This window comes from Sabethes cyaneus, chromosome 2 (genome assembly GCF_943734655.1).
Source record: "Sabethes cyaneus chromosome 2, idSabCyanKW18_F2, whole genome shotgun sequence".
Lineage (NCBI taxonomy): Eukaryota > Metazoa > Arthropoda > Insecta > Diptera > Culicidae > Sabethes > Sabethes cyaneus.
Window position 1 is genome coordinate 126,536,365 of NC_071354.1, and position 26,680 is coordinate 126,563,044.

Genomic DNA, 26,680 nt, shown 5'->3' on the forward strand with positions numbered 1-26,680 from the left:
AAGTGCGATTACAGTTATAATCAAGAAGGTAATTTCAAGTAAGGATAATCAAAAAGGCAACTTATTTGGAAAAACTACGAACAAAACGGGTATTGATATAAAGAGAACATTAGCGAAAAAGCAGTTGTCATAAATCATCTTTTTTCTGATTGATTTTTTTTATTTGGAAATTACACCCATCAAAAGAAATTGTAAAGTAACTCGCGATCCGCCGCCCGGTAATAAATGAGCGCAGCAGAAGTGCTTTCTTAGAATTCAATAAAAATGGTGAGCGATGGCCGGTTAGTAATTAAGAAGTGTTCATACGTATATACAATCACGGCGACCATGAGAGCTAATGATGGGCGATGTGTCGCGCAGACACCAACGTGGCTCAATGCTAGAAGAGCCTAGACGAGGTAGTGGGAGTGGGGAGAAGCGAGCGTCAAGGACTGGTGATACCGGTAGACGACAACCCAAGGATACAGCAAGTGGAGGCCAATTTAGCAACAAAACACAACGTTTATTGAGAAGGACGTCCCTAATTAACTATTTACCTATTAGCGGAAGGTATATTGATCCAAGAGCACGAAGCCGAATAGTCAATGTGAAGAGCTTCGTGACCAACAAAGGTGCAGCAATCATAAATGACAGCGCCACAAATCAGAAAACTAAGACGTGAGCGCAACGTCGTCGAAAGTCAATACAGACGACTGCGCATTACTACAAAATCATCCCAATTTGAGATAGTGAGGATTGCGATCCCACTGGTCGCGCTACATATGACCAGTCGGATTCGTGTTAGAACTACAATATGGTCCAATCAGCCACTGGACGGAACAAAGACCGCTAGCCAATTGTGCGGTAGGCCAAGGGGCCATCATGAAGTTTGGAAGCATTTGAGGCCATCGATAAACGCACTGTACTGAATAACAACCATGAACGAGGAAGCATGGACGCGCAGCCAATAAGCCGCGGGAATACGAATGGACGACAACCGAGTTACTGATACTAGAGACGCCTAGATGACATGGAAGAATATGCGCTGGCCCGACACGCTCAAAACTCCCACCATTCCCCAAAATGTCCCCAAATGAGACATGTTCGAGAAAACGTATGGAAGCTACATACGCGGTGACCTGGACCGGACGATGAGCATTCGAGTTTGGTGCGAAAAAAAGCGAAATCGTGTGACAAATTTGTGTATAACGAAAAATTATGAAAAAGAAAATTAATTTGAATTTCTCATTTTTGTGCTTACGTGGCCATAAGAGCAGCACTTTTTGCTTGTAGGAACGAATACATTATATGTAACATGTTAATACAGAAAAATATTTATTTAAGATGCTCAAAGAATGAAATAATTAATGAAAACCCAATGAAAAAGGTTATAATTAATGAAAACCTAATGAAAAAAGTTCGATAATACGAATATATAATGAAAAGTATATAGAAGAAGGTAACAAAAGTTGAACTCAGTTAATTAATATGTAATCATTATAAATTCATTATGTCGGATTCACGTAAAGAATATACATGAGCCAAAATACAGAAGAACAGAATATTAAAGAAATGAAGAAGAAAAAAAAGATAACTAAGCGAATGTAAATATTGCCAAATATTGTCAGTAGCAAAGACATATATCGCCGCGGTGGTTCCTTATTTTTTTGCCTGGGCTAGCAGCTGCTCGCAATCTCCTTCTGAGATATCTCGCAGCTCTGTAAGGGGGGGAGATGTAAGTCCCGGAAGATATTAACCGCGGTCACTTATAGCATTGACCTAGTTTGTCATTTTTGCTAAAGTTACCAAAACGCGCACGGTCGCGTTGATTATTATTACTGTTTTCGCAACGTAGGCAGCGCAAGTGTTTTTGTTTGTCAATAGCGAGCCACCGCACATACATTTCCTGCATGTTACGTAGAAGTTATGGCTTCAAGATAGGTGTAAAATTATCTAATAAATGAGTCAAAGTTGCCGGTCGAGCCGTCAGGTCGATTAGGTGAAGTTTAATACAAGTTTCTTTTCTTTCCGAAGCTGAAGAAACCCGAGGGGGAAAAAATGCAGGCATTTACAAAAAAAATGTTGTAAAGAACATTACCATATTGAAAATGGGTGAAATAGGATTATTTCCATGAGGCTTGACATAGTTTTTTCGATTTTTCTTTGGAGCTTTCCATCACTGTGGAAAATTTTGTAAAAGAATTTTCCAAATAAAATAATTTTTCTGGATTACTAAAAAAATTACTATTTTCATTTAAAAATATTTGTCTTACTTCCTACATGCTTGATTCCTGAGATCCGATTTCTCGGCTGTCTATCGATCAACAAAACAGATTTTTGGTGGGGTGCGGGAGGGTATTTCCAGCACGCTACTAAAGTCGGCAAACATTACCTTTTTTTGCTGCGCTTTCCCAAATAAAAACTTTGTCGCTATATAACAATACTGAAACGAATAAGCTTTAATGTGTTATAACTATTTTCATAAAAATGTGAGTAATTTGCTAAATTTTATTCAATAAACATCAAAACCACTGTTTTCCACGCAATCAGGTTGAAAAAACCAACAGCAATCGCTTGCGCGTATCCACACTTGATGTTGGTTTGGAAAACACATAATTATGATCACGTTTACTTATTCTAGCAACTAAACAGCTGTGATGCAGTTGCGCTTGAAATTGTTCTATCGTGTTGACATAGCTAGTATTTCAGTGCCAACCACTTGCTTCTGGTGCTAATGTATATGTACGACTCAATGATACACTAGCGCCAGCAACAAGCTGTTGTCAGTGCAAAACTAGTTATCTTCAATGAGCCGGTATCTAGGCAATACCGACACGTTATCCATAGGTCTCTCATTTGATCTGTTTTTGAAAAGCATCTAATCCCTGTGCAGGCTATTTCGGCCGGTCGGATTTAAAAAACACAGACACCACTATAGAAATTGGGCCCAATTTAGCCGCCGCGACTTCATCATTTCTCGCGAGTATAACTCAAATTCAGTAGCGTTCCATTAAGACCAAAATACACGCCGATATTCAGTAAATATTATTCTATCAACTGGTATAAAAATCTTGTCTCAAATGAATATAGAAGTTTATAGTTTCAGTGGGCCAAATTTGGTTCCATTTGCTTGACTAGTTAGTATTTCATTTGGATAGGAGTTACCGCTATAAAATTTTACTGCTATATGAGTGGATCAGCAGGAAAGGGGTGTAGGTGTAAGTGACAAAAACTAAATTTCGAGAAAATCAGATCCAAAGTTAACATCGTCTAGAAAATTCGTCAGATAATATAATACAAAACTAATGACGCACTATGGTTGTGTTAGCTTTACTTTATTAAATTTTATTAAAATATTATTTGCACTTACACCACTTTCCTTTTCAGTTATGCACTTGTACCCCTTTCATTCCAAGCGATTATAGGGAATTACTACTTGGAGTGTAAAAGATGCAAGTGCAAATCTTGGAATCATCTTACAATCGTCTTCATTGAATGGTAGGTTAGCGGGCAGGCAGCAGTAGTTCAGGATTTTCTCTCTACGTTGCGCTAGTGCAGATGTTATATTCTTGTATTGGCTGTATCTTACGCTACTGAATATTTAGAAAGTTGCAGTCTTCGGGAAGGTTGTTCAAATGACTGTAATCTCGGAAATGACACTAAAAATAGTTCAGAATATTCTCAACGTGCAGCGCTAGTGTAAATGCGACCTCGTTTTATTTGCTATAGCTTATAATCCATGTAACCTAAGGTATAACTTTCTTAGGGAAAGTTGTTTGAGTAATAGCAGCCTTGCAGATGGTATAGAAAATAGTGCAGAATTACCTCACTACGTGGCGCTACCATATATGTATACGTTGTACAGTATACGTTGTAACTTACGCTACTGCTAACCTAGAAAGTAGTGGTCTTCGAAAAGTTTATACAAGTGATTGTAACCTTCAAGATGGTATGGACAATAGTTCAGAATTTTATCATCGACGGGGCTAGCGTATATGCGTATACGTTATATATATCATATGAGTAACTAAAAATATTATTTTCTTCGGGAAAACGGGTTTAGTAATAGCAGCCTTGCTGATAGTAGCGAAAATAGTACTGAATTGTCACACTGCGTGGCGACAGCGTACATGTAATGTACTTGTGTGGGCTGTATCTTGCGCTACTCATAGCTCATGATCTTAGTAATCTAAGAAATCGCTTTTTTCGGAAATGGAAACGTCGTTAGATATCGATTTTCCCAGAATTCTAATTGTATGTAATCCCTGATTTGTCTGATTAAAAAAATCTATTTGTTTGTTTCTCGCCAGCAGCAACCTGTTGTCACTGCAAAACTAATTATCTTCAATCAGCCCGGAATATAGGCAATAGCGACACGTTATCCATCGGTCTCTCTTTTGATCTGTTTTTGCAAAGCATCTTATCCCTGTGCAGGCTATTTCGGCCGGTCGGATTTAAAAAACACAGACACCACTATCGAACATGGGCCCAATTAAGCCGCAGCGACTTCATCATTTCTCGCGACTATAACTCAAATTCAGTAGCGTTTTATTAAGACCAAAATACACACCGATATTCAGTAAATAATATTCTATCAACTGGTATAAAAACCTTGTCTCGAATAAATATAGTTTCAACGTAATTCATGAATATTGTGCCCGTACCCTAATTTCTGAATAATTTGCAGGCTGCCGCTTAATGGGCTGAAAATACCCTCCCGTACCCTACATAGAAGATAGTACTTACCACAGCTTCTAACTGTGCAGCACGCGCCACAGCAATTTGTTGTTCCATTTTTCGCTTTCTAGAGGCAGTTTCTTTCTCACGCCGTCTAAATTCTCTTTCTACTTGTTCTTGCCCTCTACGTAAATCCATGTCATTTTTTGCAGATTTTGTGGCTAACAATTTTTGCTGTATTTTGAGCATTCGGTCCTGCTCACGCTCCTTAACCTCTGCTGCGATTTTTTTCTCTAAAAGTTGCTTTGTTTGGCGCTCATTACGTTGTTTAGTATATTCTTGAACTTTGAGTTCTGCAATTCGTTGTTCATCAAATTGAATCTGTTTGTAATAAGCTGATAGTTCATAGGCTTTCCTCAAATCGTTCCGAACTTCGGTTATTCGATCAACCTTTTCCTTTTCTTTACGTTTTTCATCAATAAGAATAGCCAATTGTGCTTGCTGAAACATAGTTCAATATCTATATATCGGTCTAATTCAAACTTAAAACAGTTTCAAACTTCGAGCACTTAGAATAAAATGCTCGCTACTATCGTTAGTGTCATAAAATATTATGCTTATTGTATACCATCGGATAGAGGACAGAATTATTTTAAGTCTATCAATAATTTAGGTTGTATATAAAGTGCTATTTCATGATACAATGGAGATTTGCACATTATTTATTTATTAATTTGGTTAACTAGCTAACTCGGCAAACTTTGTATTGTCTTATATTAAACTGTGCTGAACATAAATCGTAGATCTCGGATGAGCTTTGTCACGATCTTAAGTTTTGCAAGTTTCTGAGGAGTTCAACCTGATTTTAGGTAATTCATTTGGACATTTACGTAACTATGAAAGCATGGGTAGTTTAATAAACAAGTTTTCAATTTTTCCTTACAGTAAAGTAGAAAACAACTTTCACTTTTTGATCATAACGTGGAATATAGTGGTTCGTGGAATACCATATCGGAGAACCTATTCGCAGAAAGTACTATTTCGCGGGTGTGATCTCCTCCTTACTCGCTGTCGCTCGTTCGGACCCAACTGAAGCAAATTAATTAAAGTCAATAGATTTAAGAAAACTAATAAACCTAGATAGTGGTGATTTCAGCGGGGGACTGGCCTACCGCCGGCAGTTGTCGGTGCTTTCGACGGCGGGTCGCCGGCAACACTCGTGACCTGCAACCGTCTCGCCTGAATCAACTAGTGTTACTATACCGTGCCTGCGGGTAATTCCGCGCAGCACATTATTCCGCGCACTCATCCTAAAAAACCCGAATTAATCCACCTAGCGGCGTGACCTAGCCTTTATACTGCCACAATAATCATTATTTAATTTCTCAGGAACATCTATAATTAATTTGACTATTTTTTTAAATATCCGTTCCGTATTCCTCAAAATCCTTATTTGCCAGTGAAATTCACAACGTATTGCGCAGAACAATTATATTTTCTTTCCTTGGGTGCGTAAATACTTGTAAGCGTCATTTATGTTACTTGATGAACACCTTAGGGTAGACGCACCATTAGTGGTGGTAGTACCAGTAGTGGTGGAAACTTGAATTATGCCATTATTTTTGCATATTTTGGTACAAGTTTGATAAGTATCGAACTACCAGTAACAGTATTATTTGATAAGTATCTAACTTGTACCAAAATCTGCAAAAATAATGGAATAATTCGAGTTTCCACCACTACTGGTACTACCACCACTAATGGTGCGTTTACCCTATTTAGTTTTATAATCGGTCGGCCTTAACTTTCGGGCTTCAGAGCCACATACGAAACTTGTTTTGAAATAACAATATGAAATATGGTTCATAGTAGATTTTTTTATATTTTGATATTAATACCATGCGTTCAAAAGTTAGCGTCTTTGAAAAACAAGATTTCAGAAAAAATATTATTATACTTCGCTTTTGAAAAAAAAGGATATCGACAACAAAATAATTAATCTCAAAATTTTACTATTAGTTTGCTTGGCTTCAATTTTGCAATATATATGAATTAGAAAAAATAACTGAATAGAGCATTAGATATGAAAAAGAGAAATTGAACTTTTTCTTAGCTGGCGCTCTTTCAGATAATAATTTTTGCAAGAAAATCAAAACTTAAGCTTCTTTTGAATGTACTTTCATGAAAAGATAGACTTGATTAGCTTGATCGCATCGTTTTTACAATGTTAGAGGGTTAGGAAAACAAGATGAGGTCGAAAAATAGTGCAAAAGCTGCGCCATAAACTTATGGCTTATATGATATGATGCTTATATGTTATAAAAATATGTTTTAAATACTATTTTTTCACATTTCTTTATGTAACTTTCAAACTACAAGTCCAATCTTCATGAAATTTGGAAGTTAAGGGTTTGCAAGACTCCTCTTTCATATGCAATCAATTTTGTTCAAATCGGTTAAGGGATCTATGAGATAATGAATTCCCATATTTTTCGTATTTGTATACATAACTTTTGAACTAAAAGTCCGATCAGTATGAAATTCAATAGCGACCTATGGGACACCTAGACCTTTCATTTGACACTAAAAACATTAAAATCGGTCCAGCCATCTCCGAGAAAAGTGAGTGAGATTAAAAGCGTTACACACACACACACACACACACACACACACACACACACACACACACACACACACACACACACACACACACACACACACACACACACACACACACACACATACACACACACATACACACACACAGACATACACACACACACACATACACACACACATACACACACACATACACACACACACATACACACACACAGAAAATGCTCAGTTTTCGAAACTGAGTCGAATGGTATATGATATTCGGCCCGCAGGACCTTTTTTCCATTTCTGGTTTTCCAAGCGATTTCTATACCTTTATACTATATATTTATATAGCAGAAAGGCAAAACAATTTTTCAACAGTAAATTTCACTAAAATATCATTAATTAAAGTATACTATCATTGTATACCATGTTCCTTTATTGTTTTTGTTAAAAACTGACAACTTTTGCTTCGTTAGTCTGGCCAAACCAAAGGCTCTTTCATTGCACGCTGACCAAAACGTGATTTCCGAATGTTTTTTTAACAATTGTTTTAAGCGGCGGTCTAAATTATCGGAGTTTTTTTGAGAATAAAAGATCTATCGTTTGGTGGAATTCAACTTTTGATTAATCCCCCTACAAGTGAAATAAAAAACTCATTTTTCGTCAGTTTCAATATAACACATTAATGTGTTCTGCGAAGTTTTAGAGCATATTTATAAAAAAAAATTGCTGAAGACAGTCATCTTCTATCTCTTCAGCGAAAATAGACAAATCCTATTTCTTATATATGAATCGTTAAAATCAATTTTTCTATTTTAGCTCTTTTTGTAGTTGTTGTATGATTTTTTCATGTTCTATAAAGTTGTACAAATAGTAAAAATACAAAACTTTGCTAAACAGTATAACTCTATTGTTGCTTGTTTAGGAACTGTAGAACTTTTAATACAAAAAATACCCCAATTTTGACCCCGAATCGCTCGACTATCGGCAGCCGGCAGCTAAGTAAAAGTAATTGTAAGTAATCAGATTAACCAGACACTATATGAAAAATGCTATAAAATCCAGAAGGTTTCATTCGTAACCGTCTGTCGATACATACTAGTTGAGTAAATCGGGGTCGAAATTGCGTTTTTTTATATTAAAAGTTCTACAGCTCCTAAACAAGCAAAGGTAGAGATATACTATATTTGTTTATTTGTTTGTTTGTTTATTTGTTGGTGTAAAAATCATCGGACATCATGTGGTCTTAATGATAAAAGATACTACGTTTAACATAAAACACATAAGGATATATTAGATTATACACGCAGTCGCTGTCTAAATGCCGTTGCTGTTATGTGGAAGTCAAATAATGTCGCCACCGCGTTGAAACTAGCCGACATGAAGCGGATGGGGTCATGTTGTCCATATGACACATTACGCTGTGGTAAGAATAATAGATTCCTGGGCCGTAACGATCTTTCTGGTGCATATAAGTTAAGCTGCTGCAAAATGTTCGGGGCATCGATTTCACCGGACAAAATTTTCCCGACAAATACGGCTTGTGCTTCGAATCTTCTTCGCTCTAATGTTTGTATTCCGAGTAGCTGGCAGCGATCCGCATATTCTGGCAACTGGTGTTCGTTACGCCATGGAAGAAAGCGTAAAGCATACCGTACAAATCTTCGTTGCACGGTTTCAATTTTTGCTATCCAGTTAGCGTTGAATGGACACCAAACCACTGAGTTAGACTCAAGAATAGAGCGCACCAGCACACAATACAGTGATCGAAGACAAATAGGATCCCGGAATTCTTCTGTGATCTTGCAGATAAATCCGAGCTGTCTATTGGCCTTGGCAACTATTTCGTTGTAGTGTGGCCTAAAGGAGAGTGACGTATCCAGAGTTACACCCAGATCACGAACCGTATCTACTCTAGCTACAATCTGACCACACATAGTATAGTTGAATGTAACCGGGTTGGACTTGCGATGGAATGAAATCGCACAACACTTCTCGATACTGACGGTTAGTAGATTATTGGAGCACCATTGCAGAAAAATGTTAACTAAGCGCTGGAGCTCTAAGCAGTCAGCAGTATTTCTGACAGTTTTAAATAGTTTGATATCGTCTGCATAAAGCATGCGGCAATCTTCTGGAAGCAGAAGCGATATGTCGTTGATAAACAGCATGAAGAGCAGCGGTCCTAAATTGCTGCCCTGTGGAATGCCAGAGAGGTTGGAGAAATACTCGGATTGCACTTTACCCAGCTTCACGCAGAGCATTCGATCTAGCAGGTAGGATCGAAACCATCGTACAAGGCTGGAGCCGACACCAAGTTTATCCAGTTTAGCCAGTAGTACGCTGTGGTCAACACGGTCAAATGCAGCTTTTAGGTCTGTGTAGACAGCATCAATCTGGGCACCTACGCTCATGGTTTGTAGACATTTTGCTGCGAATTGCACAAGGTTTGTAGCAGTGGAACGTTTGGGATAAAACCCATGTTGATCTAATGAGATGTAATGCCTACAGCTGGCGAAGAGGGCATCATGTATTATTATTTCAAATACTTTCGAACATGCGCAGAGAGATGTGATGCCTCTGTAGTTTTTTACATTTCGTTTGTCACCCTTTTTATGCACTGGAAACATAGCTGAAAGCTTCCAAGTTGTAGGAAATAGGCTCTGTTGTAGAGATAAATTAAACAGCAGGCATAATGGACGGATAAACACAGCAGCACATTTTTTCAAACTACATGATGGAATTCCATCGGGTCCGGCGGCAAATGAGCATTTAAGTTTGTTAATGGCAGCTTCAACGTGACGATCAGTAATCGCGGGTAGACTGAAATCCAAGACGTCCCCAGGAGTGTTGCATAATGCTGTATTGATTTGCGCGGTTGTGGCAACGGAATCACGGAAATTGTGCTGAAAATGTTGGGCGAAAAAAGCACATTTTTCTGGCATCGTACTGCCATGACTATCTCCCAAAAACATATCTCTAGGCAATCCTTCCTCTTTCCTTTTGCTGTTAACGAACGACCAGAAGATTCTCGGATTTGATCTGATATTATGCTGCATTCGATTGGTGTACCGTTTGTATAAATACCGGTTGTATTTGCGATATAGGTTACTAGCACGATTAAAATTCTGTTTCAGTGAAGCATTTCGCAATCTGCAGTATTTCCGTAAAGCCTGAGCTCGCTGCCGCTTGAGTTGTCGTAAACGTGGATTCGACCACGGTGGTTTACGCAGCGGTCTGCGGGGAGGAGTACAATGAACTAGTGCATTATTAACAGCATCGTTAAAGTAGGCGATATTTAACATAGTTGTGTATTTTTACTATTTGTACAACTTTGAAGAACTTGAAAAATTCATACAGCAACTACAAAAAGGGCTAAAACAGAGTAACTGAGTTTAACGATTTTTTCAATCTTCAGATTTTTCTATCTTCGCAGAAGAGATGGAAGGTTACTGTCTTCAGCAAAATTTCTTATAATAATATGCTCTAAAACTTTGCTGAACACATCAATGTGTAATATGGAATATGTCGAAAAATAAATTTTTTATTTTACTTTTAGGGGGATTAATCAAAACTTGAATTCCACCAAAGGATAGAGCTATCAATTTCAAACAACACTTCAAAATTCAAGTGTGCACGTTTTTTAGTTTTGGGCCAATGTGAAATGGCATAATTTCAGGATCACAAACGAGAATAAAACTCTAAACTATCGAGTTACGCTGAACGCGTTTAATACCTTTTCAACAATTGAGTGGGTCAGAAGGAAAGGGGTGTAAGTGACAAAAAGTAAATTTCGAGAAAATCAGCTCCAAAGTTAACATCATCTAGAAAATTCGTCTAGTCATATAATTCAAAACTAATGACGCACTATGGTTGTGTTAACATTTCTTTATTAAATTCCATTAAAATCTTGGAAAAGCACTTTGATTTTCGGGATTTATAAGACATTTTTGAAAATGTTATTTGCACTTACACCTCTTTCCTTTTAAGTTATGCACTTGTACCCCTTTCATTCCAAGCGATTATAAAGAATTACTACTGAGAGTGAAAGTGAAAGAGTGAGGAACATGCATATTTTGGATTCATATTACAAACATCTTCATAGAAAGGTAGGTTAGCGGCCAGGCAGTATTAGTTTAAGATTGTCTCGCTACGTGGCGCTAGTGCATATGTTATATTCTTGTAAAGTCTGTATCTTACGCTACTGACTATTTAGAAAGTTGCAGTCTTCGGGAAGGTTGTTCAAATTACTGTCATCTCGGAGATGGCACGAAGAATAGTTGAGAATATAATCACCGTGCGGCGCTAGTGTAAATGCGACCTCGTTTTATTTGCTATAGCTTATAATCCATGTAACCTCAGATATTAATTTCTAAGCGAAAGCTGTTTGGGTAATAGCAGCCTTGCAAATGGTTTAGAAAATATTGCAGAATTGCCTCACTATGTGGCGCTGCCGTATATGCAATATTACTGTATAGGCTGCAACTAACGCTACTGATTACCTAGAAAGTTGTGGTCTTCGAGAAGTTTATACAACTGACAGTCACCTTCAAGATGGTGTAGAAAATAGTTCAGAATTTTCTCATCGGTCGGCACTACTGTATATGCATATACGTCATATATCATGATATGAGTAACCAAAGATATTGCTTTCTTCGGGAAAATTGTTTAGGTAATAGCAGCCTTGCAGATAGTATGGACAATAGTACAGAATTGTCTCACTTCGTGGCGCCAGCGTTCAGGTAATATACTTTTTTGGGCTGTATCTTGCGCTGCTGACTCTCTAGGATGTTGCGGTCTTCAGAAATGTTGTTCAGGTGACTCATTTTTAAAATGATTTAGAAAATAGTTCAGATTTTTTTCAACGGGCGGCGCTAATTTATCACCTTTTTGTAGTTGCCTTAAGTCATGAGCTTAGTAATTCTCCTTCAGTGTCCCCACGTCTGAAGAACAAAAACTTCATAAAATATTTGTATTGACCTAACTTCAGAACGGCTGGGCCTAAGAAAAAAGTTGATATGACACAATTTGTTCTACATTATGCGTAGAATTTTATTTTGTTTTAGTTTTATAAAAAAAGTAAAACTTGAATATTTTCGAAAAATTTGGTAGATTAAAAGAAAAGCAAAAAGAGTGTAGGGGAGAGTCGTCAACAGTGAGACAACAGGAACAGTGAGACATCGGGAATAGCTTCGCCATAAAACATACAAGGTCCATGATATTTTCCTGCAAAGTAAAGTTTGTGTATCTATATCACATAATACAGTTTGAAAAAAAATTGTTAATTTTTTAGTATATTTTTCAACAAATGTCGTTTTTGGGGGGGTCAAAGTAAATTTTATTGCGATCATTTTCAGATGATTTTTAACGGCAAATCGCATAACAAATCCAAATTAAATTTACTACATGGCATCTCATAGGAATGAGAGATAAAAATAAAACATATAAGACCATCGAATTGTTTGCTAACACCACTATTTCACTATTTCTTATAAAATATTCCTGTTGTGAACAGTGAGACAAACAGATATGGGTAATTTTCAAAAAAAAAAATTTGTGTTGAATTGTAAATCAATCCATATAAATTGATTGTAAATGAGTTCTGAAGTGTAAGTTGAAGGTCAGATAACCAGGATTGGACCTTTATATGAATATAAATGTAGATGTGAGAAAAATCGGAATTTTCTATAATGCACAACAATAATGTATCCTTTGTGCACAAAATAAACAGTACGACCTCTAAACTATTCGTTGTAACCAAAAAATATGGTTTAAGTTTAATTCTTATATGTGTCTGAGTATTCAATACTCGTTGTCTCACTCTTCCCACCTACTGGGGAACAGTGAGCCAAAAAGACACCTTCACATTTGCGTTTGTAACTATTTTATCTTTTAACCAAAAGGGCTGAAACTTTTTTTCAGACAACTAGAAGGATATACCTTTCAAATGGATTGGAGACCTCGTTAGTAACTATCACCAAAAAATTTTTAAAATTTTTGAAAAAAAAGTGTCTCACTGTAGACGTCTCTCCCCTATAATAACAGCCCTTCGTTAGATTTTAGAACATATTTTAAAAATATTTGAAAAATGAGACAAATCTGAGGGGACGTGTTTTGAAATGATTCAATTTATGATATTTAATCGAAATTTTGCAATGTTTTTTCTTTCAGTGTATTTTTTCCGAAAATACAGTTAATTTCGTACAACTTATTTTTAAAAAATAAGTAGTTTTCGAGATATGATATTTCGAAAAAAAGCATAGGCCCTTTTTAAAAGTTGCTCTTGATGAAAATAATTATGTTCCATGGAAAATCAATCCTGGCGTGGCATCCAACGTTTTATTTTATTTTACCTATCTGCAAAATTTTATTCCAGCAAAAAATATTCGAAACACACCGTTTTATTAGTTGAGCTGGAATTGCTCATATAGTGCACTTACACCCCTTTCCTTCCAAGTGAAAACCAACTTTTATTTTGCTGCTTTGTTTCATGTTTCTAAAAAAGTCATAAAACGGTAAAATTTTGACGTAAATTTTCTAGCATGCATGCTCAAAGTATCGTTTCCCACCATTATGTCGATTTTTTCAATTTTGTCACTTACACCCCTTTCCTTCTAACACCCTCAATTGTAAATATGTGGGACAGAAAAATAAAGAAGCAAATCTTAGTTATCAATCTAATTATTATCACTAAGCTTAGAAGAAGCTTAGCTTTTAGAATGTAGCGATCGTGTAATGTATCTACTGCCTAGAGGCTATCCAAGTAAATTTATCCAAACATTTTAGCTTTAGCCATTTTCCAGCTTTTATGCAGTTTTAATCTATTAACGTTGATGAATGCAGTCTATTTAGTTGTTGCCATGTGTTATTATTAGCACGCTTTCTTATTATGCTCCAAGATGTTATGTACATGCTTGTCTGTGTTGCTAAGTCTGTTTGTCTATGGTCCCAGTTCCTACCAGACGTCCGGACCTAAAATGTACTCGTTTCAATTTTATACTAATTTTGCCTATGGACTTTTTCTAGACTTTGTGTATGTGATTATTACGATAGAAATATAGTGCGCGGAATTATGTACGCGTCTGAGCGGAATTATAATCAAGTCATTAATTAGTGCGCGGAATTATGTGCACTGACACGTAACCGGCTGAAGCATTTTTTTCTTGTTTATTGGAACTTTACATCAACTGTCATATTTTTCTCATAAAAAGGACTAAAAATCCTATCCGATGGTGAAGTTATGGTTATTCTAACTCACCATTTGAATTTTTTACACAGATCATAACATTGTCTGCGCCTTAAGTGCGCGGAATTACCAGCAGTCACGGTAGATAGTTTTTGGTGGCATTGCTATTGTTTTTCTGGAAGAGTCGAAAATGTTTCGAGTTCGATTAGTTTTTGAGTTATGCAAAATTTTCTGTTTTATTTGAATGAGAGCTCTCTCTTGCAGAGCTAGAAAGGCTCTCAAATCACTATTGAAAAAAATCCAAAAAATCCCGCATGCCAAATTTGATTCCATTTGCTCGATTAATTCTCGAGTTATGAGGAAATTTATATTACACTAGCTGACCCGACAAACTTCGTATTACCGACACGAAGAATTTGAATAGAATTTTGGATGCCAATTTACAACACCTATGCAGTCAAAAAGCTAATATACAACAACTGTTTGTTCTTCTTCGATAAGGTCCACTGGTCACAATTCGGGTTCGCTAAATTATACACCGTTTACTGATAACAAAGCGACGCGATCCCGATCGAGAATTTATTGATACTGATTGTATAGAGACAAAGTAATTTGGTCGATCTCGCTATTTATAGAAAATCGTACCTATTGTTATCGATAATGCTATTTATCTACAGATCGAGAATGAGTTCCCGCACTCTTTTGATCATCAGTGAAGCTGATGGTTATTACAGAGTGGACCGGTTGAACGTAAGCTTAATAATATTAAACATACCGGCCGCCTTAGAAATATGCGGTATTTCTAAATTAAATTAGTCTACGGCCTATCTATTTGAATATAACTAAAACTATTACAAAAGTTTCTTCCACAATGATACAAATATTTAACACCTTTGGTTACATAAATTTTTTGGTTTGGTAAGTCGTATAGTCGAGAAGTGTATACGAAACTTCTTATACTGCAACTTCTTTGTAGATCAGTAGTGTGCTTGGTGCTGGTGTCCATCCTGGATGACTGCACACCGGCCTTGTACCGATATCCATGAGCGAATTTTTATTTCCTTCCGATGCCTTGCTTACGATGCGTTTGCGATGAGTTTGAAATGAGTTGCGACGAGATTGCGACCATCCTGGGGGTGCACTCCCCGGCCGCCGTGGATACACAGCGCAATTCCCTGGAGGCGTCCCTCCGCGGGCTCCTACGCCGATGACTTCCCATGCTTAATGTAGACAATACAGTGAGATGATGAACATGAAGTGCGATGCCTAGCGCGGCATTTTTATGAGTCCAACGGAGTCGTGATGACGAGTTCAAATTTCGGATAGATGGTACAACCGTGTGTACGTCCTCCCTTCTTCAGCGTGTTGATAATTGCTTCGACGACCTCCGTCCTTGGGCGGACGATGACAGCTATGGGATACAAAACATTCCTTAAACTTTTTGCACGTTCATTGAAAACAAAAACTTAACTGGACTGCGGGAGCCCCCTGGCTCCCGCAGGCGCGGCTGCGCCTTCATTGAGAAAGCCTTAGTTCTTCCCTTCTGGTTGCTGTTGCTTAACGCGAATGGATAGTGTTTCCATTTTCGTGTCGATGGATTGGAGTTGTTCCTGAGTCTTCCTGGGCAGGCTGAACTCCGACGATACTTATTCCACTGTGGATGTAGATCATAAGCGACTGACTCGTTCCAAAAAACGTTCTGTTTCCAGAAAGATCGAACGATAAATTTTGCTAGGATGACTACAAGGCTTTCTAGAAAGTTGAACACTTTAGTCAGATCGGACCGAACACTGTGCTGGAGAATATCAGAATGATTCCCTTCAGGAATCTTGAATTCAAAACAGTTTGATCCAGGCCCCCAACGCTGCGTAACGAGTTCATCTGGCAGTTCTCTGCGCCGGTTTGGGACAACTGAATTAGATTGTCCAAAACTATTCGAACTTTTTCCACACACAATCCAACCGAAAGCAGTTTTTCGCATGCATAGGCCGTCACTCCCAAGATCAAATTTTTCTGTTGAGAGTATATCATAAAAGAGCTCCGCTCCAATAATGATGTCTATCGAGCTTGGCTCGTAGAAAGTGGGGTCTGCGAGAATTGTGTTCCTTGGTAGCTTCCAGTGGTTGGTAGCTACTCTCGAAGTGGGCAAATCTTGCGTCAATTGAGGCAAGATATAGAAGCTTTCGTCACCGACAAAATCGGATACTCGAGAGCGAAGACGAGCGGTAACCGATTGATTGCAGTTGGTAGTAGCTTGGCCGATTCCACTGATGAAGAGATTTTCACGTGATCGTTTGAACTTGAGCCTTTGTGACAAACTCTCCGACATAAAGGAAAGCTGAGAGCCGCTATCGAGCAAAGCTCTAGCTAGCACAGAATTTCCGAATGGGTCTTCGAGAACGACGAGGGCAGTAGCGAGTAATACTGCTTTAGCATGATGGGTGGCATGGTAGCATGTAGCTGTAGAGAAGGGCGTTTGTTCGTGTATGCTTGAAGTGTCAAGGTTATCGTGTGAGTGCTGATGTGATTCGTGCTGAGGAGTTTGATTTTGTGCATGTGCGGTTGTTATTGTCTGTGTCGTGCGTGGGTTCTTCTAAATCGGTAGCGGTTGCGGTGGCTGTGAAACTGAAGAGTTGGTGGCATTGCAGCTGGGATCTTGGTGGAGCATCGTGTGATGCCGTTGTCCGCATATCTTACAGGAACTTCTACAGCAAAATTTGGAAACATGGCCTCTTGATAAGCAATTATAGCACAAGCGGTTACCTTCAACCGCCTTCCTCCTCTCCTCTATTCTCATCGCTCTAAATTTTGTGCACTGAAATACCTGATGCTTCTCATCGTTGCAAAATGGACAGATAATTTGTGTAACGGTGTAACTGCTAACGGCACGTAGCGGCCGTTGGGATTCGATTGGTTGAGAATGCTTCGGTGCGACGGATTGTAAAACGATGCAATGGTTTTTCAGAAACTCGAGCATCTTCACGTATTTTGGAACTTCACGCGATCGGTGCTCACTTTCCCACAAACGTAGAGTCGTATTGTCTAACTTGCTAGTCAATAAATGAGCTATAATTGTACTCCAAGATGCTGTATCTTCTCCCAATTTATTCAGCATTTGCAGATGCTTGTCGAACTCATTGATGACGTGATTCAGGGATTCAAAGCTCTCCTTCTTCATTTGATCGACGGCCAGTAGCGCATCCAGATGAGATTTTACCAACAGTTTTTTGTTCTCATATCGCGATTCGAGTGATTGCCAGGCAATCGAATAGTTGTCCGCAGTAAGCTCTATTGACCCTATTTCTTGTAGCGCTTCTCCGGTCAATGACGTACGAAGGTATGTAAATTTATCGATATCGGAAAGCTGCATATTATCCGAAATCAAGTTCTTGAACGTGTCTCTGAACGTTATCCACTCACGTAAATTGCCACCGAATGTGGGAAGCTTGAGCTCCGGAAGCTTCACACGCATCATAGAAATGGAGGGAGGTTGGTGATTAACAATTGCAGTAGGAACAATGGTGGTCGAACTCGATTCAGCGGGCGACAATAGATTTTCCATTGACTGTTTCAACAAAAAATATTCGTTTACAAAACTCTTCAAGACTTGCTGGTTTTCCTTTTCACGTTTTGCCTTATTTGCCGCCATTCTTTTAACATGCACGTCATCAGACTCATCTGGATCCACAAAATCCTCACCGGTGTCGGTATCTTCAAGTATCATTTCTATTCGTGTCCGAATATCGCAGAACAAATTATAAACCTCATCCAATTTCTTGATACGCATATGCACCGCAGTTTTATCCCGTGCTTCACTGTAATTCTGGACGAATTCCCGTATGACGTCTATCACACTTCGAAGTTGTCGTTCTTGCCTCGTTAGTGTCCGTAGCTCGGTGCTCGACATATTGAACTTTGTATAATCTCACTTGCGCTTCAATTATTGTTCCACAGCTTGACCGATCGATAGATTGCACGAAACCAATAAATTGAAAGAAAGAACCCACCGATCAGCAGACAATCAATAGTGAAAAATACCGATAAACCTGCACCACTCAACTCCGCGAACCAAACCCTTTTCGTTGCAATCAAATAAGACACAATGCATATAATTTGTTCGACTTTATTGTTTCACGTATAGGCCATATGCGGTTTACCCATTTATTTTTATTTTTATTTATTTATTATTGACCAGTAGTATAAAGATAAATCTTTTTAAATTCACTACCTCCGAAATTGACTTTGTTTATACGTCCCAAATTTACTAATTAATTTTAACCTATTCTCTCAATCACGGTTCCAGAATCGCAAACAGTCTCTCCTAAATATTGCCTCCGATGTAGCGCGTTTTACTGTTGTGGGTACCATATTCCAATTCACGACACCTCTAACGAACAAAGAATTTCCGTAGAGAGACGTATTATTTATTGGAACCACAAAATTCTGTAAGCGACGTCCTCGGGATAGTACTAATTTCTCGTGCAGAGTCGACGGTGTGCGGGTTGCCATTAATTTCCTGATGAACATGCATGAGCGATGTGCATGAAAGCGTTGCAGTGGGCAGCCAATAAGATTTTTCTGCAAGTGGGTTACTCGTGAATATCGATTTAATCCGTATACGAATCTCACGCAGCAGTTCAAAGCAACCCGCAGTTTATCTAGTGCGCCAACGTTGGGATTGGCATGAACTACATCACCGAATAGAAAATGTGGAAGAATAAGGCTTTTGAACAACCTTAGGCGTGTATCAACTGGAGCAGATGCCACGCAGTTATAGAGCGTGCGTAAACTGGCATAAATTTTTCCACATTGTTGACGAATCAATCCATCCCATTGTAAGTCACTTTGGAACACATAGCCCAGGTTGCTTGCATTCTCCGTCCACTGAATCACTTGTCCATCCATCACAATATCCGGTAGCAGACTACGTTGAGTAACGTTTCGAGATCGTGTCCTTATTAAAAGTGCTTTGCTTTTGTTTTGGTTAACATGCAATCCATTACGTTGAGACCAGTGAGCAATCCTAACAAGGTCCTCGTTCACCATTACCGTCAATTCCTGAGTACTAGATCCAGAACGACTGATGTAGAGTTGTACGTCATCAGCATATAATTGTATGGAGCAGTGCTTAACAATATTAGGTAGGTCGTTGATGTAACAGCAAAATAATAGCGGTCCAAGAACTGATCCTTGTGGTACACCCGATGTGACAGTGGCAGAAGTCGATTTCATATTTCCACTCAAAACAGTTTGCTGCCTATTTTCAAGATACGAACTGACTAATCTCACTGCACTAAAAGCAAAACTAAACTGTGTTCGAAGTTTGGCACAAAGTCGAAAATGTAGAATTGTATCAAATGCCTTGGAGAAATCAAGCAGCAGTAATACAGAACTTCTCTTCTGATCGTACGCCCTTGCCAAATCATCGTAAACTCGAACAACTGCTGTCTTGATGCTTTGACCTTTTCGGAATCCAGCCTGGTACTCCGATAGCAGATTATTTTCCGCTATGTGATTCGTCATTTGATTTCCAATTAGCTTCTCAAAGACCTTAGAGAGGGCACATAAAATGCTTATTGGTCTTAGGTTGGACATCGCATTCAGGTGACGTTGCTTTCGAACTGGAATTATTTTTGCATGTTTCCAGCAAGCAGGAAAATTACTCGTTCGTATGATTAGGTTGACATATGTGTTAATTGTTCAACGACCAGCGGTAAGATCATTTTGATGAACTTAATCGGTAAATCATCCAAACCAACTGCATTTGATTTTACACTACAGACTGCATTGACCACTTCCCAGATTTCCACAGGACGAAATGTGAAACCATTCGGTGTATATTGGAAAGCATTTTCGGTCCACTGGTCGTTGCCACTTCCGGAGAAATTCGACACAAACAGGCGGTTAATATCATCAGGATCAAACTCACAGTCCATGTTCAAAGATTCTTTGTAAGCACCCAACTTTTTTACTCGTTGCCAAAGAACCTTTGGATCAGTTCGATTATCAAGAAAGCTATTCATGTATTGGTTTTTAGCTCTTGAAATTAAGACATTTGTACGATTCCTCAACCTCTTATACTGCTGACGTACCTGAGCTTTGTGTTCCAACGCAGCTCTTCGCCAATCTTGGTAAGCCATATCCCTTTCAATGATGGATTTTCGCACCTCTAAGGTAATCCACGTATTTGACGATCTTTTGTTGTTCACTACACGAAGTGGAATATGCGCATCATGAACACGTTTAATATGTTCATTGAAGAATTCGGTTAGCTCGTTCGTATCTTCAATTTCATAAAAATGGTGCCAAGGAATGGCATTAATGGCACCTGCTACTGCTTGTGGGTTGAATCTGATATAATCTCGAAAAGTGTGCACTGCTTGCACTGGTACCACGTTGAAATCTAGCGAACCAAAAATGAGATCGTGTTGAGAAAGCCCAGGAAAACTAACTTGATTGAAGCGCAATACCTTTTCACAATTATTGGTGATGAATAGATCCAGCTGCGAACAACCAGTTCCGTGGAAAAAAGTTGGTTCGTCTCCTATGGACGTTAGTGACAAATTGTGGAGTGTCGATTGAAACTGACATCTTTTTCTGCTCGGACGAGTCAAATCGGTATTGAAGTCCCCAATAAGCACAATATTCTCATAGCACACGGCAAAGTCTGTGAGCTTTTCATACAGAAAACTAGAACAGTCATTTTCTGGCGGATTGTATACACACATGATCAAAACTTTTTCATTGCCAAGGCACAACTCTACGGCAAGACACTCCGTCGTGTCATCTGACGTTGGTGTAAGATTTGTGCCATATACCTTCTTACAGCGAAGTCCCTCTTTGCAATACAGAACAATACCTCCGCCACGTTTATACAGTCGATCATTTCGTATAACAGAGTACCCGGAAACAGAAATAACAACATTGGAAATTTTCTGCGTCAACCATGTTTCAGTAAAGCACGCCAACCCAACTTTGGAATGCACGAGAAGAAGCTTTACTTCGTCTAGTTTACTGTTTTTCCTTGCACAGAGACTCTGTGCATTACCGTGACAGATATTCAATTTGTTTGAAATCAGCGCTGCATTTAACACCGCACCGGGAATGTTCGTAGAGGTGGTACTAATAGGCGGCATCAGATAAAGAACGGGAGGCAATTCTTTGAGAGCTGTACCGATAGAGAGAGATAGCAACTGTTTCTTAACTTAAAATTACAATATATGGTAAAACACAATATAGTAAAATACATTCTTCACAAGTCATAAATTAAATACATATAACAAACTTCAAAAAGTAGAGTAAAAGAAACATTAAGAGAAACTTAACTACGTATAAACATTTAGTTGTTCTTCGGAGTAGACTGCTACATTAGGACCATTCACTGCTGTCTTGATGTACACCGTCCCAAGTTTACTAAACACAGAAGATACCTTTCCAGCCTTTTTCAACCGCAACGCAGCAGACTTCACTTTACGTGCGGCCGCTGTCAAATTTTCATTCACGTAAATTCTGCGCGTTGAATTCAGTCCGATGTGATTTAACTGTAAATTCCGATTTCGTAAATAGGCAGCATAGAAACTATCACGATCGTTCTTCAGCGCAAATTGTATGACCACCAGGCTCTCGTCCCCATCCTTTGCAGCCTTTGATTTCATCCGTCTCACGTTGACCAGTGGAGTAAATGATTCTCTGGAGCCGAGTTGTTGACATATCGCTTTATAGTAAGCGCATAGATCCTCACCATTCATGTACGGTATGCCACTAACGATCAAGTCATTTCGGTTCTCTAAATTATCAACTGCTGAGGAGATTCTGTCAACTCTCTCGCTTAACGTACTCACAGCGACATCATACGTTTCGAACTTTGTGCTGCATTGCGCCCTGAGCGAGTGTATATCTTGCGACACAGCATCAAGTCTACAGTCCAGCTCCGTCTTAACAGCATCGATCTTCTTATGCAAGTCACTACGTAGATCGTCAATCATCCCTTTAGTTTCAGCAAACTGAGTCATCAACATTTGCACCGCAGAGTCAAGAGAAAGTGCATCTGGATTGTTTTCGTTATCAACACGAGATCTTTTAGTAGCTGTTGTTTTGATATGCCCAGCTCCAGGGGGTGTTCTAGCTATATTTGACATCGTTGTGCGAGTGATGTGAGCGAGCGGAACTTTTGGTTGTCGGTATGCGTAGATGAGCAGACAAAGTGTTTGAACACAATAAACACTGGTGATACCAATCCGAAAAATTGCACTACGAAATCTTCCAAAAAGCAGCGAAATCACACTCGATAACTCGTACAGCGGGGCAGCGGGCAGTCTGGTTTACGGTAGCGATATTTTCATCAATTGAAGCAAGGTATATACTCCACTTTTGAAGCTTGTTTCACGCGCTATAGCCAATGCATTCTTAGATAATGGCTCACACACACATGATTTGCAATGGCGAACGACTGATGCAATTAACCTGCCACTTATCACCGGTGCTTATCTGTTCCTTCCCGAAAATGACACGCCACGATGAACATTGATCGAAGAATCCAGCATTAGAATATGGAGCCGTGCTAATTATTCCGTTACTCGTAGCTGCTGCGCTGAGGGCCGCCACTTTATCACAGGTACAAGCTCCGTCTAATAAATGCAGTGGCGATATCACGTCGTGAGAACAAATCTCGCGTAACTTTTCAAAAGGACCTAAGTAACAATGGAAGATTCTCTTTGTGCCTCTTCTCTTTCGGTTACCACGGCGATGCAAATGAACTTTAAAACATCAGCCTAGTATAAATCGGTTGCTGGTATCACTAGCTACCCAATCGTCAAGAAAACTTTTGTTGAAATGCATTTATGTCGCCGTAATAATCGGAAGAGAGGAAAATCAAAGAGAGTCTCTCAATGTTACTTAGGTCCTTTTGAAAAGTTACACGAGAAATGCACTACACTTTGGAGAATGTTCACTGTTCAGGTTCGGGATGTCTTTCGGACATCCGGCTCGAAGGACCAGAAAATGATTGTTCTTCTTCGATAAGGTCCACTGGTCACAATTCGGGTTCGCTAAATTATACACCGTTTACTGATAACAAAGCGACGCGATCCCGATCGAGAATTTATTGATACTGATTGTATAGAGACAAAGTAATTTGGTCGATCTCGCTATTTATAGAAAATCGTACCTATTGTTATCGATAATGCTATTTGTCTACAGATCGAGAATGAGTTCCCGCACTCTTTTGATCATCAGTGAAGCTGATGGTTATTACAGAGTGGGCCGGTTGAACGTAAGCTTAATAATATTAAACAACAACAATATAAAATGCCAGATATGTTGATTTGCTGCTAATTGGTTACGTGGGATGGGTAGTTCAATATACAAATTTGCAATTTGTCCTCGCAGTAAAGTAGAAAACAACACCCCTCATTGCTTAGCCAGAAAGCGGATAGCAATATTCGCCATGATTGTACAACATTTCTCATTTCGACATTTGCTTCGTTTCTGTGATGGCGGTTTATGCTGATCTATTTACCCAACAATTTAAATTATTAATGCATTGAATATATTTGCTCATAATAAGTATATTGAAGAATATACGTTAGTTAAACAACGATTTGTAACTATATAACAATATGGCATTCAAAAACCTACACATGTTGTACAAAATACAACAGCGTGAGTAATCGAAGATTAATAAAAATTGATGAAAGTTATTCAAGGAAACTCTATTAATGTGAATCAAATAGAATGGCATTACAAGAAATTATGCATAGTTCAAAAACCTATAAACTAGACCTTTACTAGGCGATGTATATGTTATAGAATAAGATTTCCTCTTACATTTTACTTTTATTTGCACTTACTCATATTAATAACAACTTACTTATCCTTACTCAGCAATTTCATGAAAAAAGGATCTATCAAAATTTAAGTGTTCCTATTTGGTTCAAATTTTGTAAACTTATGCAATTTTCAAAAATTTTATGTAAACCAACGCACTACGCAACGTTAACCAATAGATGAATTATGTTCCGAAGACGTGTCGATTTCTATCTCATCTAGCAAGTAAGACCGTATAGCAAAGGTTCTTTTCACCACTAGGTTGATTAAATCGGGTTTTTATAATCAAAGTTCTACAGATCCTAAAAAAGCAGACATAGAGGTGTATCATATTCAATAAAGTAGTGTATTTATACTATTTGTACAACTTTGTAATACCTACATGAAAAAGTCATACAACAATTACAAAAAGAGCTGCAATAGAAAAACTGATTTTACAAGTGCATTTACAATAAATAAGATTTCTCTATCTTCGCTGGAGAGATAGAAGCTTACTGTCTTCAGCATAATTTCTTGTAATAATATGCTCTAAAACTTTGCAGAACACGTCAATGTGTTATATTGAAACTGAAGAAAAATATTTTTTTTTTACTTTTAGGGGGATTAGTCAAAATTTAAATTCTGCCAGACGATAGAACATTCACTTTCAAAAAACTCTTCCAACGGTTTAATAAACTCAAAACCAAGTTTTCCTACTCAAAACTCTAGTGCGCACGTTTTCTATGATTTTGGGCTATTGTTTGCGCGAGTAACTGTGTTACAAAAGTTAGCTCGAGTGTTCGAGGTTAATATCTTTTGACCGGAAAAACCAATTCTTATGAAATTTTGCATATATATTCGTAGTGTCAAAACCTGTCGTTTGACATTAAAATAATTGAAATTAGGCAAATTAACTTGGTTAAAATCATTATAAATTATAATAAATTTTGGTGTGGTGTATACGGTTGCTCATAACTTTCAAACTAAACGTCCAATCAAAAAACAAATCAATAGTGATCTATCCGGCTATATTACCTTTTAAATAAAACTAATAGCGCATAAATCGGTTTGGCTATCTCTGAGAAACAGGCGATCATTTGGACTTTGTCAATACTGGTTTTTTAAGCGTAACTTTTAAACTGCATATTTGTTTCCGATGAAACTTGGTAGAAAGTTTAACGATAGCAAGAGCTTTCATTTGGTACTAAGATCATTAAAATTAGTTGTGTAGTTCCGGAAAAAACCGTGTCACGTAGTTTTCACATTTTTGCCTATAACTTTTAAACGAAATGTCGCACCACGAAACAACTGAATGGTGATATACTAGGCATAAATACCTTCCAAACAAAAGTAATAGCGGATGAATCGGTTCAGCCATCACCGAGAAACAGGCGATAGAAAATGAGCTGCACACACATACAGACATTGCTCAATTCGTCGAACCCTATCGATTTATATATGACACTTGGCCCTCCGGGCCTTGGTTCTATTTCGCGTTTTTCGACCAATTTCTAAACCTTTGTTATAAGGTACCCCGGGGCAAGTGGAAATACGGGGTAAGTGGGAACGGAGCTCATAACTCTCTTCAACCTCATTTTCTCCAACCGAACCTTTCTAGAAATGAAAGATACAACTCAAACGCATTTATTAAAATTATAGATTATGTATAACAGGCATTCCAAACATCATAATTGGACTTTAAATTTGAGCGTTATTTTCAATTTGCGTTGTAAGTTTGACGCACCTTTCTATAAATGAAATTTTGGCCACAGGCTTTACGTAAAAGTACATGTTTTTCTGACAGTAGGTAAACATAATGAGTGTATCAACAAATTACACCCGAAAACTAGTTGTGTAATTTGACAAACGGCATTCAAAAAAATGGGTCGAAATAAGGTCGGCACTTCAAAGCACCCGGGGCAAGTGGGACCTATTAAATATAAAGTGTTTCAGCACAAAACTTCCTGTCTTCATACATTTTTTAGACGAACTACCGAACATTTTCAGTTCAATTACATAATAACAAGTACATATTAGTTGATCAATTACATAATATTTATACCAGTAAAGCTTTAAAATAAAACCGAAAAGGACTAAACCAAGGGGCCCCAAGAAAGAAGCCCAGAACAAATAGTTTGGTCACATTTTGGTTACACCCAAACGGTGTTAATTGAATTTAGAAAGGCAAATCTGCAACTGGAATTGAAACAATAAAGTGTTGTGGTTATTATAGCGCAACTATCTCCTATGAGTAGCTCAACCGAATTGGGCATGGTAGAACAAACAGATCATAATCGTATTTTCGAGCTATTAAAAAATGGTTAATCCTAAATTACGTCTCGCAAGAATTGGATACGACATATTCAACAACATTTCATTTCAGTAATGCTTTACAGCGTAATTGCTCACGATCTGTGTTTTATATAAATT

The 26,680-nt window shown here is 38.2% G+C and overlaps 1 protein-coding gene across 1 annotated transcript in view; it reads right to left on the reverse strand.

Moving 5' to 3' along the window:
* The window catches only part of LOC128735967 (cilia- and flagella-associated protein 45), a 345,167-nt gene that overhangs the window by 241,428 nt on the left and 77,059 nt on the right, over nt 1-26,680 (reverse strand). The window contains exon 3 of the mRNA XM_053830451.1: nt 4,726-5,157. Coding sequence (XP_053686426.1) covers nt 4,726-5,157 — 432 coding nt within the window. The remainder of the gene's footprint in view (nt 1-4,725; nt 5,158-26,680) is intronic.